Below are 19512 nucleotides of genomic sequence, written 5' to 3'. Positions count from 1 at the left end.
ACCTATGTGGGAGATCTAGATTCAGTTCCCAGCTTCTGGCTCCTTCCTGACCCAGCCACAGTCATGTGGTCATCTGGGGACTGATCCAGCAGAAGAGAGCGCTCACTCGCACTCTCTCCCCCTACACCATCTTTCTGCTTCACACACACACACACAAAAGTATGCTGATCTTCAAGAAAAAATCACAATGTGCTGATAGTGATGTGGGGATTTTCTGTGTATCTCCAGCCCTGAAGGGAAAGTCTTAGGTCCCCCTGGGGAAGGAGCACTATGGTAGGAAAACAGTAGAGAGAGATGAAGGCAGCATTAAAAGTCCCAAGGAGGGCTGGGGTCTAGTTGATTTTAGAGCTTACGCATAGAACTAAAATGAAGACCAACTTGCAAAATCATCTTGTCAAATTTTCCTGTTTTTCTAAAGCGTACAGTTCAAAGCACCTGGCATTCAAACGTCATACGGCTCTGGTTTTAATCAGCACCGTTTTGAGCTGACTGTCCAGCCTACAGCAATTTTGCCATCATGTTATGGGAAGATGGGTTTCAAGTTCATTTTGGACACATGGACTCTTAACTTCATTATTGAGAAGCCCATATCCCAGGCCAGCCCTCCTGGTTGGGTGCTGTCCAAAACGGAGTTCTTTGCTCAGTCCATGTCTGCTGGAGAAATCCAAGAATTCCTAAGGCATCTCTCTGTGAATCGGCCCTCTGTTCTGCCCCTGCCTGGTGGTGGTGCACACATATGTGAGCCATTGCAGAGAACACAGCGGCGATTCAGGGGCTGGGAACATTTTTGGAATAATGATACTCGGTGGAATTTCACAGAGACTTGCATTCTAATTTATGACTATGGGCTGCTTTTGTCAAATAAAGCATGCGTTTACAATAGTCAAACATTTACAGTTTTTGAAAAATATTTAACTCTTCTGGGTTTGGTTTATGCTTCTTTTTAAGGATGATGTAACTTGAGTTTTGACAGTGGAAATGAATGGAAAGAGAAACAACCCTACCATACCCAAAATGATGTGTTGCAGACAAAGCACCCGTGAATGAGACTAAGTCATTCTTTCCGCTCTGATTTATTCATCCTCTTACTGTTTCATTCTTTCACCCATATTCATAGTCTCCCTCTCATATATAAAACAAATATGGGATCAAAAATGTTCATTTTGGGGCTGGCGCTGTGGCATCATAGGCTAAGCCTCCACCTGTGGTGCCAGCATCCGATATGGGTGCCAGTTCGAGTCCCGCCTGCTCCTCCTCTGATCCAGCTCTCTGCTATGGCCTGGGAAAGCAGCAGAGGATGGTCCAAGTGGTTGGGCCCCTGCACTCACATGGGAAACCTGGAAGAAGCTCCTAGATTCTGCCTTCGGATCAGCCCAGCTCTGGGCCGTTGCAGCCATTTGGGGAGTGAACCAGCAGATGGAAGATGGATCTCTCTGTCTCTCCCTCTCTGTAACTCTGCCTTTCAAATACATAAATAAATCTTTAAAAAATATTTATTTATGTATTTGAAAGGCAGAGTTACAGAGAGGAGAGGCATAGAGAGAGAAAGAGAGGTCTTCCATCAGCTGGTTCACTCTCCAGATGGCTGCAACAGCCGGAGCTACGCTGATCCAAAGCCAGGAGCCAGGCGCTTCCTCCTGTCTTCCCACATGGGTTCAGGGGCCCAAGGACCTGGACCATCTTCCACTGCTTTCCCAGGCCACAGCAGAGAGCTGGATCAGAAGTGGAGCTGCTGGGACTTGAACTGGCACCCATATGGGATGCTGGCACCACAGGCAGCAGCCCCACCTGCAGTACCACAGTGCTGGCCCCATTAAAAAAAATATTTGTAACAAGGCAAATTGTTCAAGTTTTCTGGTCCTTGATTTCTTGTGAGGCCATTGTATTCTGGAAGCTGTTAAGTAATATTTACCACAAGAATCTAATGTCTTTCCTGCCCAAACACTTTATTCCAACCTTGGAGGCTTTGAAGAACTCCAAATCGAGATTAAGTTTCCCCTATGCAATGAATGGAGCAAGTCCCATCATCACAAGGATTGGGGAAGGCCGTGGCTCTCCCTGTGATGAACCAACACACTGAAGAGGCTGGAAAAGCTAAGAGAGGCTCCAGGCAGGATGGACCTGCCCTTGTGGCACGCAGGAGAGACACCCCTTGTATGTCTCTTCTGCAATGTTAGAACCAACTCAGATGCTGGGACAGCAGGTGGCCAGTTCTTGAGCTTCATAAGCTTTTAGGAATGAAAATGTAGGAGCAAGAGTTATCTGCAGCTTCTCAAAGGACGACAAGATTTTACAGCATGATCGTACTCACATTACAAGGCGTCCTCCCAGTCTTAGTGAAGAAATGCTGGGAGTTACAGGCAGGGGCTTTGGGCTTGCCTTCCCTTCCCATCACTGAGCCAGGAGTAATGACACTGGATGAGTTATTTCCCACTTAGCAAAAGACCAAACTGTCCATTCCTCTTCCCACCATGGTTCAAAAAAAAAAAAAAACTAATTATAAAGCTATAATTTGCTATAATTTGTGTCCTCAAAAAGTTGATGGAAATTGCCAATTATGGAAAACTATGCATATATTTCAATTTTTTTGCACCAAAATAAACTTATCTCTTGGTTCCATTTTGCCATGAACTGTTTGAAGTCTTCACATATCTATTATGTCCCTGGAGGGTTTTTTTTCCTTTTTTTTTTTTTAAAGAATACTGGAAACATCTCAGAAGATCTTGCCAAAATTTGAATTAAATTCAAAGTCATCAAAGATAGAAAAATGCTAGCCAGCAATGTTATATGGAATTCTTGCACTTGAGAAAAAGCCAGAACATTACAAGGGGAGAGCTGTCAAGAACTGCTTTGATATGTTTGGAACACAGAAGCTTTGATTCTAATGTCTGTCTCATATGCTAAACACATGTGACCTTAACTAAATATCAGAAAAATCCATCATAAATTAATTGTCAACTTTAATGGTTTCCTCATTTCAGAATACATTTACTTTGCAACTTAATGCCTTAAGGCCAAGATTTTAAGGTGACTACATAGAGTTTAAATGAAAAACATACCAAGGTATATATGTCTGAACAGCCTCACTACCACATACCTACAGTTTCTCTGTCATTTTAACTCAAATTGGAAGGAAGGAATTTTGCACACATTTGGGTCTTAGGCTTCTGCTGTCACTGACAGTTTTTCATATTTGAGAGTCTCACCTCCACTTTGCCAAACAAAATTAACTGGACAAAAGCTTTTCAAAATGTCTCTCTTTCTCCCCTAGTTTCTGTCTATGTGTATCTAAGTGTGTGCACACTCATGGAAGTGTGTGTGTGTGTGTGTGCATATTTAAACATTTTCTCCAGAAAGAAAGTCCACAGAGAGACTTTGGGAAATGATTGTGAAAGTTATTTACAAATGGATGTTTCCTTTTGGGATTTTCTTTATTTTCAAGTTGATGATCCAAGTCCCTTTGACCAGCTTCCTCCCTGAACATCACCTTTAGGGCATGAGTTATCCTGGAAATGCATGTTCCCAACAAGCACCGAGAAAGAGACACGAGCAACAAAGAAAGGTTGCAGGCCGCTGGGTGGGAGGCCGACTGGCAGAGGGGGTCCCAGCCAGCGTCTGACTGGGGGCTCTGGCCTGCTGCTTCACCAGCCTCCTGTGAGGGTTGACAAAGACAAGGGGAGCTTCAGCTGACAACATGCTGGCTCTTACAAGAAAAACCAAGCAAGCTGAATCTTTTTTCAAGGAACATCTTTTTAAAATGTTTTCCCTCTCAAATGCGTATAAAAGCAATTACAAGGGGCTTTTGGAAGGGTATACAAAACCGTTTAGTACCTGGTTTAAGTCTGTATCTTAAATAATCTGAAGTAGAATATTCACAAAGATCAAATTTTCAAATATTCTTTCTCTGTGTCTAAATGTCTGCCCATGTTATTGCTAAATGGAAAACAGCAATGTAATAGTATAAGTGAACAGGATATAACACACACTTAGATTAAAATCATAATAATCTACTCTGAAAACAAATGATCATCCGGTTCCACTGGAAGGCCACCAGATTCCAGAACACACTGAACAGAGTTTATTTCAGGCCTTATTTTACACAGGAATAAGCTTCTACTTCCCTAAGGAGATATTTACCATAAAAACATTTTCACAAATGTTTCATGCACAGTTGAAAATAATGTTTCCTATTCAATATCTTTTTTTAATCATTGTAATATTTTGAAAAATATTATGCCTTGAAGAAGAAAGAATAGCTCAATCCCCAAATTCAGTGTGGTTTAGCGACACTGTTGGGCTTTACTCAAGGATCTGATTTAGTTCTGAGTCAGAACAAGCCAGAACCTGCAGCAATGACCTTGGGTTTGTCTCTGCCGTACAGGTTCCCAAGAACTTTCAGACACATCTTCTCCCTGAACTCACAATTACCCCCAAGAAACAGAGACAGGGCAGGTGTCAAGATCTCCCTTAGAGACGGTATTGAGTGCCATGGTCCCCACCTGACTTTCATTCTACCTAGGAGAGGATAAAAGGGCACCTGCCCAGTTGTCCAGGAGCAGTATCAGGGCACTGGCACTCCTGAATGCTTTGACAAGACAAGAACTGAGCATTGAGCACATACAATTGCTCTCTCTAATGACCTGGAAGCATAAGAAAAACTGTGAATAGTACAATTGTAAGGAAACATTTTCTCTTTAAGGTGTTTGTAATCAGTTATTCCCCAGGCATTCAACAGGTTAAAGAGCTGCTATTGAGTGGTATGCCTAGTTCGGTTGCCAGGATATTACGAGTGGAGAAAGAAGGAGGAGGGAAGGAGGGAGGGATGAGGGAGGGATGAGGGAAGGGAGGTGAGGGGAGAGGAAGGGGGAGGGAATATTGAGGGAGGGAGGGGCAGACTTACTCCAGAGAAGTCAACACTCCCCTAGAATATGCAGAACCATGAATGAGCAAGACCATGTCAGAGAGTGATCCATGCTACACGGGAAATGCACAGCAGGGTGGGACAGTGATGATTTTTGACTGAGTGGCCAGGGATGTGAAATTTGAGCTGAGGCCTTAGGAACTGGCCACCCTAGTAGAGCCGAGGTCCTGAAGCAGAAATGAGCTGAAGTGGAACGGGCCAGCACAGCCGGACATAGCAGCGAGGGAGAAATAGATAGAGGCTGTGGTCAGGTTGTGGTTGGGTATCATGGGGCATGCAAAGAGGTTGGAGTTTGTTCTGAGTACAAAGAGAAGCCTCTGGTGTGTTTCAAAATGGGATACGATCTGAAGTGTGGTTTCCAAAGCCCACTCTGCTTGCCATGTTATAGGAAGGCAGAGGCAGAAGGGAGCCCAGGCAAGCAATGAAAGTGGTCCTTGGCAAGAAGAGAGGAGAAAAGAAGCCTGGATCAGACGCATTCACAGTTGGGAAGCAGCACTAACGGGATTTCCCAAAGGACTAGACATGGGGAAAGGAGAGGGGCAGGCAGAAAGCAAGGTGACTCTTAGATCTTCCAACTTGAGCAATGGGTGACGGCAGAGCCAGCTACAGACTCGTCGGGTGAGAATCACAGATTGTATTTTGGACTTTAGGGTAGAGATATCTGTGAGAAATTCAAGAGGAAATATCTGCTTAGAAACTAGATTTGCGAGACCAGAACTTGCAGGAAGGAAGATGGGAATTTTGACTCTGTGAGTACATGGGTCATGGTTAAAGGCATGGTTCTAGATGGGAGCACCAGGGATAGAGCATGGCTAACTCAGAGAGGAGGGCTCCAACCTGAACCATGATCCTGGCTCAGGGGAAGGAGGAAACAGCCAAGAAATGAGAGCATTGCTTCCAGGAGAAAAACCATAAAGTTCATCTGCATGTTCATATTAATGCAAGTTCCCCCGGGAAGTCCATAAAACGGGATAAATCATCTCATCAATTGTTTCAGACACCGCTATTCTTCTATCGCACCTGATGAATAAAAATTCATTACTTAAGTCACTTACTTATTTGTACTTTTTTCAAGCTAGTACATTGCCCACTTTAAAATCTTACCTTTGCTCCAGTATCTCCCACTCCGCGTAAACCCATTGGTCCTGGGGGTCCTGGTAATCCTCGGGGTCCCTGGGATGACACAATAAGGATGACAGGGAGTATCATTGTACTGTGCAATGCTCAGAAAGGGAGGAGAGAGTGAGGGTAGGGGTGGGGAGGAAGGTCCACACTTACTGCCACACCGGGATAGCCATCTCCTTTGAGTCCTGGAGCACCCACTGGTCCCTGAGGGCCTTGAGCACCCTGAGTAAATTCCAACACCAAGTGATGTCATGAGACAATGAGACATAGCACAGCACCACTTCATACACCACAGGTGGGTCTGATCAGTATGAAGGGTCAATTTCAAACACACTGAGAAGAAATCCCACCACTTAAGGCGGCTTGTTATCTGCATGTATCTCTTACTTACCTGAATTCAGTGGCAATGAATGCATGGAATAAAGGTAGGAAATATACGTATATGAACCATAACAAAGTCCTCTGTAGGATGCACTCCATAGGATTGAGAAATGTCTGCTGCTAATATTTCAATTTTGAAAGTACAACTGCTACATAATAAATTAGGGAGAAGTATTAAATGGGAAAATTTAACGAGCACCATGACAAAAGAAGAGAATATAAAACAATATGCTGCGTGTGCAGTAAGGTAACTGTTTCCTACTTACAGTTAAGTGTATTGTCTTCAGTAATTACGGGGCCCAAAATACACAGGCAGTAAGTAAACCCAAAACAAAACAGATTAGTTTTTTAAAAAACAAGTTTTTGGGGGAAGAGATACCAAGAGATTGTGGTTCCTATCTTGAGACCTAGGGAAATAGTTATAAATATTCCTTTATAGCAATCATCTAAGGCATCAAAAACATTTAGGGGCAGCCATCAGCCCCCTGCAGAGAGAGCAGGAAGTGGTGGCTGTTGTCTTTTGGGCAACGGTTTTCCCAGAGGTGTAACTCTCTTACACGAAACAAAAGTAGTGCCAGGCTAAAGTTTTATGAAAGAGAATAAGAACAAGGTCTTTAGGACAGATGAATCTGGGTACATTCCCAACTAAAGGGAACTGGCCACCTAACAAAAGCAATTTTTTTCTGCTATTCCAACTACATTTAAGATTAAAACTATGGGGCTGGTGCTGCGCCATAGCGGGTAAAGCCGCCATCTACAGTGCCAGCATCCCGTATGGGCGCCAGTTCAAGTCCCAGCAGCTCCACTTCTGATCCAGCTCTCTGCTGTGGCCTGGGAAAGCAGTGGAGGATAGCCCAAGTCCTTGGGCCCCTGCACCTGCGTTGGAGATCTGGAAGAAGCTCCTGGCTCCTGGCTTCATATCAGCACAGTTCCAGCCATTGTGGCCATCTGGGGAGTGAACCAGTAGATTGAAGACTTCTCTCTCTGTCTCTACCTCTCTCTGCCTCTGCCTTTATGTAACTCTGCCTTTCAAATAAATTAATTAATTAAGAAAAAAGATTAAAACTCTAAATGTTCCAGCTGAGACCCACCCCAAAATAAGAGGCACATTTCTCTCCGTGCTTGTATAAGGAAGGGCCAACAACAAAATAAAGCAGTCATTGCTCCCCAGTTAGGAAAAAGAAAAGAAAATTGGAATCCTAATTCACAGCTCAGTTTTTCTGTTAACTTCCAAGCCCATAACAAATTATCAGCAGCTGTCAGAGCTTAACCTCTGGCACCTACAGCAGAGGGGAAAAAAGACATTGAAATTCACAGTTTACAAACTTGTTTCCTAGAGATCTTCTTGCTCTCTCTCTCTCTCAAAAGAATCCCCTTGGTATGTTACTTCTACTGTTAATGGGGGCTATCAACAGGCAGATTTGCATCAAGGATCCCTCACGAGATTTTTATAGATGGAATTGTTACCATTCAGCTTTTCTGCACTGGACTGAAGGAAATGTCCTACAAGTCACCCACTTCCAAGTTCAGCTCTGTTGCTCAGAGAAATGAGTGGGGAAAGTGAAGGCTGGTATTTTGAAGTGTGGTTTGGGTTGTAGGTCTGACAAGCTCACTAAAGTAGTATACAAAACTGAAATAATACGCTGGAGCCTCCACCAGACATTCAAAGAGGTAGCTGAGTGTCCCAACGCTTAAAAGCTAATGAATTAGAACAGAATGGCAGCAACAGTATTATTGGAGCCTAAGAGATTAGCAAAATGTGTGTGTGAAAAGGAGGTATCTTTAATATTATCTCATGCAATGCTCAGAAATGACCAGGGTCTACGCACTGTAGCGGCATCTTAGAACTATTGCAAAGTGTGAGTACCCATAGAGAGAAGTAAGTATAAATAACCATGGGTTTTAAATAGTTATCAAAGAATATGAAAATTGTCACACAAATGCAATTGATCCATGTCATATTTCCAGTTCTCACATTAAGAAACTTGGCATTTACTTATTGAGTCATCTACATAGCTCAGGTTGCTATAAGGAGCGTGCATATCTGGGCTCCACGGACCTTAGGGGCTGGAAAATAGGATCAACAACTTTCTTCCCTCTGCCCAAGGCTTTCCCAACTGTAGCCCTGAAATCCCTGCATCCTAGGGAACCCCAGTCCTGGGAAAACAAGGGTAGTGGTGAGGGCTGTGAATGGTCAGGACGGTGTTGGCTCAGGATCCTAACTCTACCTTCCATAAGAACCACTTCAATTGGTATCCATTTTATATAAGAGATTTTGCATTATATTTCATTGAAGATATGACTCCAAGTTTTCAAGTTGAAAGTCATTGGTTTAGGTATGTGCATTCTTTCATTTGGAGGAGACTGTTAAGAAAACACACGAGCCGCCTTCAGAGCTGCATAAACCTGATGTTAGTTCAGTAAGTGCTGACGACGGGCCCCTAAGCCTGTGCTGGAGCACACAGGTGCCCTACGTGACACGGAGGAGTGTGACGGATGCAGAATTTTGCTGTGCTGCGGGGCAGAGTGAGGAGGGAAATGGTGCTTTGTTGCCATGGAAAACCAAGCATGATGACTTGAAGTTGGTTTCTCCTGTACTTAATTTCCTTTCGTTTGAAATAATTAAGAAAGATGGACAGAGTAGGGGAAATCTTCCAAATTTGAAGTTTTGGGGCAGTGTTTTGGCAAAACAGATAATTTAGCCATTGAAAAATAAATGGAAGAGACCAGAAGCCATTTTAATCCCGTATATCACACACACCTGGCTGAAACAGCACTTTCAAACAACTGTCAAGTGAGCAAAAATTTAACCATAGGAACTACTCTCCCCCGCCCCACCATGTGTGAAAAGTAAATTATCTGATTGCCTTTTTTAAAAACAAAAATGGACTAGCTATATTATTGCCTTCTAATTCACCAACATAGACACTTTGCAAATAGAACAATCAATTTATCCTGCATTAAGTCTACCTTCATTTCTCTCATAAGCAGAAAAAGGAACGGAATGTGAATTAGCCTACCTTTGGTCCTCGGATAGAAAGTCCAGGTTCTCCTTTAAATCCAGGCAGCCCTGGTCCTCCCCTATCACCCTGCGCATTTCAAAGAACATTTACAAGCTGTAGATTGCATGAGAAACCACAAGGATGTGAGGTGGTCAAGAAGAGATCAGCTAATCTGTAACATGCTGAATCCATGAGACTCAGACATGGAGACAACATGTTCCTCTAACAGCTGAGGAGGACTTTCAAATCCTCAGTTACAGCTATCACAGCTGTTTAGAAAAGGCCCATTCAGAGGGGATTTGGCAATTTAGAGTCAAATATTTAGACTAAGAAAGCCTGCTAATGCTTTTACAACTGACTGGATTTCTTCTCTGCCGAAGTTTTCAGTTATAAATCGTAGGTTCTTCTGAATCAGTGCAATGAATTCCCACCTGCATTGAGGTCTAGGATTTGGCAGAGGTAGTGCAGGGCGTGGTGACAAGCTTGGCACCAGGAACGGGGGATGTGGGTTCTAGCCCTAACTCTGTTGCTGGCTTTTAGTTTTCTTATCTATGAAATTTCAGGATTGAATGGGGTCATTTCTTGGGGCACTTCCAAAACAAAAATTCTAGCTCACCAATATCCTGATACACACCTATATCTCTAAATATACATACATGCATATTCCTGCAACTACCATAGATTCAAAGAGAAGACAAAGATCCCCAGGAAAAGCTACCTTGGGTCCAGGTGGTCCAGGAATTGATGCTCCAGGCATCCCAAAAGGACCCATGATGCCTGGCTCACCCTGAAGAAGAGAAAACAAACACATTACTTTTTAAGCAGAGAAATACATGAAGACTATATCCGTAAAAGCAGAAGTAATCTGGAGATTTTTTAAATGATAGCATCATCTCTATTTCAAAGACCAGCATGAAAACAACTTGAGCATTTTTATAAACCACTACTGAAGCTGTTGATAAGCAAGATTTCCATGCCTTTAAATAAATACATTCGATTAATTCCTGAATGTTAGGAAAATTTTGTCTCTTGTGCATCCTCTTATTAACTAGCAAGAATTATACAATTCATAGTTCTTCCCTTAGGTGTTGCATGCTGGGAACTCAGAGGCAAATTTTTTTTGCCTAATGATAACACCTATCTTTAGTTTAAGCTTTGGGGTACATTCTAGCTTACAATTTTTTTTCCTTTATTGCTTTTATTTAATAGCCCATGGTATATAAGTCTTCCATTGCATGTCCTTTTTTTAAAAAAAGTAGAGTTTGTTGTTAAAACATTCAAGTAGAAAAGTAAAAACATTTGTATAATATTATTATTAAGTCTCAGACACTCGATCCGGAGCAACAGGCAATACCTCTGTCCCACCTGAATGTACACCAAGAATTCTCAAACTTGAGAGAATAGAGGGATTATCCTAAGAGCTTGGTAAATGTGTAGTTCTGTGTTTCAAGCCTCAAAGATTCTAGTTCAACAGACCTAGAGGCTGGGCCCCCGGAATGTGAATTTTATTTATTTATTTATTTATTTTGACAGGCAGAGTGGACAGTGAGAGAGAGAGACAGAGAGAAAGGTTTTCCTTTGCCGTTGGTTCACCTCCCAGTGGCTGCTGCAGCCAGTGCTGCGCCGATCCGAAGCCAGGAGCCAGGTGCTTCTCCTGGTCTCCCATGCAGATGCAGGGCCTGAGGACTTGGGCCATCCTCCACTGCCTTCCCGGGCCACAGCAGAGAGCTGGACAGGAAGAGGAGCAACCGGGACAGAATCCGGCGCCCCAACCGGGACTAGAACCCAGGGTGCTGGCGCCGCTAGGCGGAGGATTAGCCTAGTAAGCTGCAGCGCCAGCCCGGAATGTGAATTTTATTAAAGAACCCTGGTGACTGATGCAGATACCACTCCCACTGGGATATCAGAAGAAAATATCAGGACTTCTCTATATATTTAAACCTCACCTTTTAAAATTTCAGTTATTTCATGGAAGACCAGGAGGAAGCATAGGACACCAGGAGGAAGCACCTGGCTCCTGGCTTCGGATAGGTGCAGCGCTGGCCGTGGTGGCCATTAGGGGAGTGAACCAACGGAAGGAAGACCTTTCTCTCTCTCTCACTGTCTATAACCCTCTCTCTCTCTCTCTCTCTCTCTCTAACTCTGCCTGTCAAAATAAATAAAATTTCAGTTATTTATGTAAATGTCATAACATATAATAGTATGATAGTTAATAAATACAATTTACAAATAAAAAGCAAACCTATGTTGGGGTGTGGTCAAAATTTGAATGACAGAGGCTTATAATCAAAGCAGCTCAGAAGCTACTACTCTAGAGTAGGCATCAGCAACATCCAACCCTTGGGTCACGGCCAGCCTGCCCCAGCTCATATAGCCCCAGGCAAAGAATGTTTGCATTCTCAGATGGCTGTAATTCCAGTACCTGTGTAATCTCAATTTTCCATCTTGGCCTTGGTAGCTAAAAATGCTTATCTAGCCCTTCATAAAAAAAAGTTATAGAGGGAATGATTAAGAGGCCACTTGGGACAGCTGCACCCCATATCCAAGCACCTGAGTTTGGGTCTTGGCTCCACTTCCGGTATGAGTTTCCTGTTAATGTACATCGTGGGAGGTGGCAGGTGTCGGCTCAAGGGCTTGGGTCTCTGCCTTCCATATGGAAGGTACAGATGGAGTTCTGGGGTCCTGGCTTTGGCCTGGTCCAGCCCCAGCTGTTGTGGACATTTAGGAAATGCAACAGTGGATGTAAGATCTCTGTCTCTCTTTGCTTTTAAATAAATAAACAAAAATTCAAAGAAAAACACTTGTGGGCACCTATCTCAGGTGGAATGAATGTGCTCATGCTGCATTTCAACTCTGCTCTCCAGAATCTCACACTGAGCTAACGCTGCCTCTGCCTAGCTCCTGTCCTCTGAAAATGCAGCAGCACGAGCTGCCCACTCTGCCAGCCTCTCCCTCCAGGAGGGACTCAGCCACCAGTCACCAGGAAGAGCCACGTTCATCTTCCCAGCTGAGGCCTCCTGCCATGCCGATCACCCAGTGCAAACAAGCTGAGCACACAGCCGGCGGCAGCCCAGGCCAGGGCATGTGTGTGCCAATCCTTAAATCCACAAGTGGGAGGCAGGAGCACGTGGCAGAGTCAGGACCTGGCAACAGATAAACACCCTCTCCAATACAACGACGTAGGAACAAAACAGTAACCTCTTAAAATTCTTCTCTGAAATCAGGGACAACACAAAATGACACTTCTAGATTTAATTTGTTCTACATTTGTTTTTAGAAAGTATACACTTGTCACAAGACAATACGATGACCTAGTGAAAAGGCATATTAAGAGAAACCAAGACATAAAGAGCAGTCACCGTTAATGACAGCCCCGAGCACTCGGATGCAGTGACATCCTTCCTGGCGGGTTTCTTGAACTGCCTGCCGCACAGGGCACCTATTTAAGAAATCTCGATTTCAGGGGCTCACCACCTATGGAGTCCATATTTCTGTGGATGGCATGAAGTCTGGATTGGCAACAGCCTTCCAGGTTGATTGACACTAAAGGCTACGAATCACTACAGGTTATATTCCGTTTTGTTTTGTTTTGTTTTTCACCTGCTCTTTCCAGTGTCATTTTTTAAAAATCTGATGTTGAATCACCCAGTCCTTCAATATAGTCCTTATCGCCTTCTTACCAACGCCAGTTCGCAGATTCTGAGTCCCGAGACAGTCCGGGGGCCTCACTGCTGCTGCCCGTGAAGTCAGGACGCACACCACGCCCCGCCTCACCATCTCCCCACGTCTTGCTCAGTGCCGGTCTGGACAGCTGACCAGGGCGTAGATTCCCCATCTGCCATTTCACCGTGCTGCTGAGCGACCTCTCCAAGCAGCACACGGACTGAGAACGCACTGTGTGCCGGGACCTGAGACACAGGCTTCACGAACTCGCCTCTCTTCCCCACAACCCTGGGAGGGTGACCCAGTCGTTTCCTTTCCATCAGGAAGTGACCAGCTCTGAGAGGCCCCAGGCAAGCGCCCTCGGAAGGCCACCCTGCCTCACCACTGCACTCCCCCCCAGGCTGTGGCCACCCTGCCTCACCACTGCACTCCCCCCCAGGCTGTGGCCACTGTGGCTGCTGTTCAGCAAGCCCAGACCATACAGAACTGGCATCTCCTGGCCGAACCCTCTGCCAGCTTCTGATTGGCCGTCACTGGAGGATCCTGGCCTATGGGTTCTCTCTGAGAAGCCTAAGTATTTGCATAAAGATTACACACTTGTACAACCTCTTTATTCTATTCTGTATTGGTCTGGGAACTGCACATTCTCTAAAGACTATTTGGGAGGGAGGTGTTTTGTATTTGTGGGGAAGGAAACAAGGAATCAAACTTGCGTTGGAAATCAAATCCTCTACTGAAATCCGACACAGTTACCACCTCCCCAAAGCATAAATGAGGAAATAGCAAACATACCTTCGGCCCCTCTGGCCCTGGAAATCCCCTCTGTCCTGGGTTTCCTTTGCTCCCTTTCTTCCCTTCATCGCCCTGACAAAGCAGTTAGAAACGATAGATGTAACATTAACAATCACTCCCCAACCTGACAATGGCCCAGATTCTCAAGTGACACCAGCACGTGCCCCAGGCACAGCTCCCTTGCGTGGGGTCTGCCAGTGATCCTGAGCAGACTGGGTAACTTCACAACTGTTCAGGCTTCGCCACTGACTCGGTATGAGTTAATATTTCATTAAACCCAAGTCCCATAACTTCCTTTGGGAACTTTTCTTTGCATGGACATCTCTGCGCACTCTTGGTCTACTCACAGATGGTTGTGAGATGTTCATGGTTTCAGAAGAGAGCTATCTATGCTTTTTGACACTGCTTTCAGTTTTGAAACATAAAATGAAACATTTTCCAAAGCACAGCCCCATTTCTTCCTAGGCAGGAGTCTAGTTCTTTCCCCGCAAGGAGGTCGATAGTTAGATCGGTAGGAAGATGTTTGAGCATTAACTTGGGACAGAGCTAAAAACTGTCTCTGGGCCGTTCCCCTTTGTGCTGTGTATGACAGGGCTCCCCCAGAAGAGTGCTGTTACCTCCAGCCAGAAGTCTCATGGCATTGCCAAACCACCCTGCAGCTCCCCAGCGGCAAGGCCCTCTCTCCAGCTGTGAGCTGCGTTCCACAGAGGAAGAGCTCCTTGGGTGTTGCAGCTGAGGCGCTCACGCGTCTTAATACCCACGACCATCCCCTGGCTGTTAAACTTGAGCATCAGAGTCACCAGCAGGGCATGTGCAGACACACAGCTGGGCCCTACACCCCAGATCCTGACTTAGTGGTCTGCACTGGGCCCCAGATCTTACATTTTACCATATCCAGGTGCTGCTGCTGCTGCTGCTGTCCACACCTGGGCAACAACTGGGCTACACTAAAGCCATCAGCAAAACAGATTCCTAAGAAAAGGCGACCTGGAAGGATGTCCAGGGCTGTAATTAACTCCCTGTGTCCCTGCCAATGGAGAGCAGTGGCACAGGTAGTAACGAAACAGTTGAATGTCCAAGTATCAGTTATATTATCACTTTCCAATAGAGAAAAAACCCAACCACAACTACTCATTTTTCCCATTCACTACTAGATTTAACTTATTGTTCTAAATCAACCCCAGAAGAGAAGCCAGGTTAAATGTAACAATGTGTCAATGCTGAACCATGTCCTGCCTGGGCTATGTGGCATATTCCTACCCCTCTTCCAAGCCACAGATTTAGCGGCTTTCTCTCCAAGGCACAGTCTCCTTGTTCTATTGGTGGCATTTGATACCATTTATGCTTCCATCCTGAAACCCTCCCTTTCCCCCTGGGTTTCCTAACATGGTCCTTTTGTGCTTACGTGGTTCTGAATGCTCTTTCTCCAGTGCCCTCCCTGTACAGGGCCTGAACCCCACCTCTCTTTCTCAGATATCATTCATTCATTCTCACAGTGTCAATGATTAATTTCTACTGTCTATTTCCCAGAAGTATAGTCTAGAAAACTTTAATTCTACTGAATGTGAATAGGCTGATATTTCTAAATTTATATTTGGCATGATGTTAAAAAGATATTCCCAGCTCCGTACCCTCACGCCTCAAGAAAGGATTCCATAATCTGGTAAGTCATAAATTAAAATGTTTGAAATACATTTGAATGTCAAATTCTCACATTTAAGAGTAAGGAGTCATTTAGCTAATACTTTCATAAGATATAGACCGCTTAATCTATCAATTACTATTTTAAGATAATTCTAAAGTGTTAAAAAATAAACAAGTTTTTACTTCATTGATCTATAAAGATAAGAATATACGGGCATTGATAAGTGTATATAAAATTACAGAAACATCTGGACACTTAGAAGCTGAAGGTTATGTCATCCTTTTGATGAACTTGCATATTTTCATCTTGACATATGAAGAGATCATTTATCCAGCATTTCTACAGCGTGTAAAATAAATTTATGACAATGGTAAGGTGATACCGCATTTAATAAGGTGGTGTTTCCTACTATGTGAGAGTCTATAAATATTTGAAGAAAATGTATGGACTTCCAAGTCTCAATGATGTGTCTTTTCCTTCTTTTCCCTCCTATGTGTTTTCAGTGTCAGTCTGATCACCTATTGAGAAACATGCTGGGCTCTTCTCTGTTTGCTGAGTCTCATCATAAACATTAGGAAAATAAAAATGGACCCATACTTTCTGTCTTTCAAAAGCTCACAAGACAGAGTCATGAGCCAGATGGGAACACACTGACATAGCAAGAGTAACAATCAAATTTTCCGGCATCAGCTTCTTTGGCTCCGCACCAGAAGGCAGGGGGCTGGCCCCGGACTCTGTCATTTGCATACCTTGGAGCCAGGCTGTCCTTTCCCAGGTGGTCCTTCTGGGCCTCTGGTTCCTGGAAGTCCTGCTTCTCCCTGGAGGGAATGACGCCGGCATCTAAGTTGACCCTCCACAGACAGCATGCGAAATCCCACCTTGTCTCCTCTTTCTGCCAGTGGACTCAGCTGAGACCCTCCAAAAGAGACTAGAACTTCACTGTCATCTCAAAATTAATCTGGAAGTTTGTCAGCTTGAATAAATTAACATTAAACTCCAGTTTAACTGGAGCAGATGAAATATCATGAAAAAGTGCAGTTTCTTAGCCAATTTCCAAAGCAATAAGCCCACTTTCCTTTGGCTCTTCATTCACATTTTGTGGATTTTTTTGAAAAACAAGAAAGACCTTCAGCCTCTCCATCTGCTGTTTTTCACTACTTTTATTGAAAAATGAGGATTTAAAATGTCAACTCAAAATAATTCAGGAAATCTTTACAATGGCCTTGCTGACTGCATTTTCAAGCTCTCCTTTTGGAGGTACACAGTTTAAATTATTGTGCTTTCTAGAAATTCTGAGAGAACTAGGTTACTGGAGAATGCCACGGCCAGAGGCCAGAGATAGCAGAGGACGTGATGTTACTTCAGTGTCTGACTTGGCGCTCTTTCCGTCTAGGGCAAGTAAAAGGGAAAATTTAGAACTGCGAGTGTTACTTCTTCTTAAGGGAACTCAGTTTGTCCTGCACGGTTTCATCTGAGCTCCTGCAGGACCAAGATATCAATCTGACTCTGTAGTTCTCACTCTAGTAACAGAAAAAAACTAAGCATCACCTTCTTCCCCGCAGCTCCATCTTCTCCTGGTACTCCGGGTTGTCCTGGCAACCCTATCGAGCCTGGCTCCCCCTGGTGGACGAACAGAGATGTTATTTCCCGAAAGTTGATATTTAGTGTGTACCTGTATTTGGAGGGACTCCCAATTGGACATATATCATAGTGTCTAAGAAAAGCCTCTGAGCTGAGACATTGACTATTAAGTAATTATAGTTCAATTATTTGATTGAGCAAGACGCTTGTCCTCTCTGGGCTTGTTTTCTGTTGTTGAGTTGAATTGTGATCTTCCCCGAAGATATGTTAACCCCTAATTCCTGGGACCTGTGAGTGTGACTGTAGTTGGAAATAGAGCCCATGCGGAAAGAATCAAGTTAGGATGCCTCACGAGGGTGGACCCTAACCCAGTATGGCCGCTGTCCTTCTGAGAGGGGGAAAACAGCAGGTGGAGACAGACACAGGCAATGCACCACGTGGGGGAAGAAGCAAAGCTAAGAGGGAACAGCTACAAGCTAAGGAAGACAGGGAATGCCGGAGAGGTCAGGCTAGAGCCTCCTGCACAGGTTTTGGAGAGAGCACGCCCCATAGACACTTTGATTTTTAACTTCTAACCTCCATGACTGTGAGACGATAATTTTCTGTGCTTTTGAAGCTCTGGTGTGTGGTGCTTTGTTATATCAGCTCCAGCAAACTAATAAAACAAAAAATTGGGGCTCAAACACTACTTCCGGCTCTAATATTCAACAATTATGTATGCTTTCTAGTTAATCTATGATAAAAAGTCTTTTGAAATCTAAAGAAAAATCACATGCCACTTTCAAACAGTGTTCTTAGAGCCGGTGCTGTGGTGTAGCACGTAAAGCCTCTGCCTGCAGTGCTGGCATCCCATATGGGCACAGGTTCGAGACCCAGCTGCTCCACTTCCAATCCAGCTCTCTGCTATGGCCTGGGAAAACAGTGGAGGATGGCCCAAGTCCTTGGGCTCCTGCACCCATGTGGGAGAGCCGGAAGAAGCTCCTGGCTCTTGCCTTCTGATCGGTGTAGCTCCAGCCATTGAGGCCATCAGGGAGTGAACCAGCAGATGAAAGACCTCTCTCTCTCTTTCTCTGCTTCTCCTTCTCTCTCTGTGTAACTCTGACTTTCAAATAAATAACTAAATCTTTTTTAAAGTGTTCTTACTGCATGTATAAGAGCAAAATGCTTTGAATTGCCTGAAAGTCATCTTTGCTAACCTAAAAAAGCTAGTGGAAAATAAAAAGCATAGCAAGCCCACAAATAAGTTGAAGAATATAACAAAAGTAGGGGAAAAACTTGAAAACAAAAAGTTAAGTGCTCCAGAAACCTAAAATACTTTTTTTTTTTTTTTTTTTGACAGGCAGAGTGGACAGTGAGAGAGACAGAGAGAAAGATCTTCCTTTTCCATTGGTTCACCCCGCAGTGGCCACTGCGGTTGGCACGCTGCGGCTGGCGCACCGTGCTGATCCGAAGCCAGGAACCAGGTGCTTCTCCTGGTCTCCCATGCGGGTGCAGGGCCCAAGCACCTGGGCCATCCTCCACTGCACTCCCAGGCCACAGCAGAGAGCTGGCCTGGAAGAGGAGCGACCAGGACAGAATCCAGCGCCCTGACCGGGACTAGAACCCGGTGTGCCGGTGCAGTAGGTGGAGGATTAGCCTATTGAGCCATGGCGCCGACCATAAAATACTTTTTAAAACTCATAAAAATAAATAAATATGCAGCAGAAATGATCAATATACAAAAACAAAATGCACAAGAAGCACTTTTATAAATGAAAGGCAGATCCAACTACACACATAGTAGATATGCTTAAAAATCATAAAAATTTACATGATAATTTCCAACCCATGTATTGGAAAACATTAAAAAGTGCATATTTTTCAAGAAGAATGTAAATGACAAAAATAGAAAGAATGAGCAAGCTCGGTAAAACAACCTATTAAACAAACAAATTGAATCAGTGCTGAAATGTTTAACCTCCTCTCCCCTGAGGGTAGCAGGTTTAGTTGGTTTAATGGTCATACATTACCAAACCATTTTGCCTTTGAGGAATACACATTCCCTATTTACAAAAAGATTTGCAAAAAATAGGGAATGAATGAAATCTACCCAATACAATATGACCTAGTCATTTCACTCCTGGGTGTTCACCTAAGAAAAATGGAAACATATGTCCATGCAAATACAAATATATATATATATATATATATTCATAACAATTTTATTTGTAATATCAAAAACCTGCAAGTAACCAAAATGTCAATCAACACATGAATGGAGACAGACTGTGGACATACATATGAACAAACATTGGAGCACCCTTCAGCAATATGAAGGAATACATTCTTCAAATGTGTTACGACATGGATCTCAATATAATTTTGCTGAATGAAAAGAAGCCAGACCCCTACCTCATAAAAAG

General features: G+C 43.9%; 1 protein-coding gene across 3 annotated transcripts in view; it reads right to left on the bottom strand.

The window, feature by feature from the left end:
• COL28A1 (collagen type XXVIII alpha 1 chain) overlaps positions 1 to 19512 on the bottom strand; it is a 193842-nt gene that overhangs the window by 77768 nt on the left and 96562 nt on the right. For 2 of the 3 annotated variants that reach the window (XM_008261700.5, XM_051852947.3), the window contains exons 19-25: positions 17078 to 17149; positions 16279 to 16347; positions 13885 to 13956; positions 10148 to 10216; positions 9448 to 9516; positions 6200 to 6268; positions 6026 to 6094 (exon numbers count right to left, since the gene is read on the bottom strand). In XM_008261700.5, the coding sequence (XP_008259922.4) occupies positions 6026 to 6094; positions 6200 to 6268; positions 9448 to 9516; positions 10148 to 10216; positions 13885 to 13956; positions 16279 to 16347; positions 17078 to 17149 (489 nt within the window). Of the gene's footprint in view, positions 1 to 6025; positions 6095 to 6199; positions 6269 to 9447; positions 9517 to 10147; positions 10217 to 13203; positions 13223 to 13884; positions 13957 to 16278; positions 16348 to 17077; positions 17150 to 19512 lie in introns of those variants that run through there. The other variant, XM_089315699.1, reaches the window with a different exon arrangement.

Source organism: Oryctolagus cuniculus, chromosome 16 (assembly GCF_051225735.1).
Source record: "Oryctolagus cuniculus isolate XC-2025 breed Fujian yellow rabbit chromosome 16, ASM5122573v1, whole genome shotgun sequence".
NCBI lineage: Eukaryota > Metazoa > Chordata > Mammalia > Lagomorpha > Leporidae > Oryctolagus > Oryctolagus cuniculus.
Note: the sequence above shows the minus strand (reverse complement) of the source record. Positions and strands in the feature narration are given on the sequence as shown.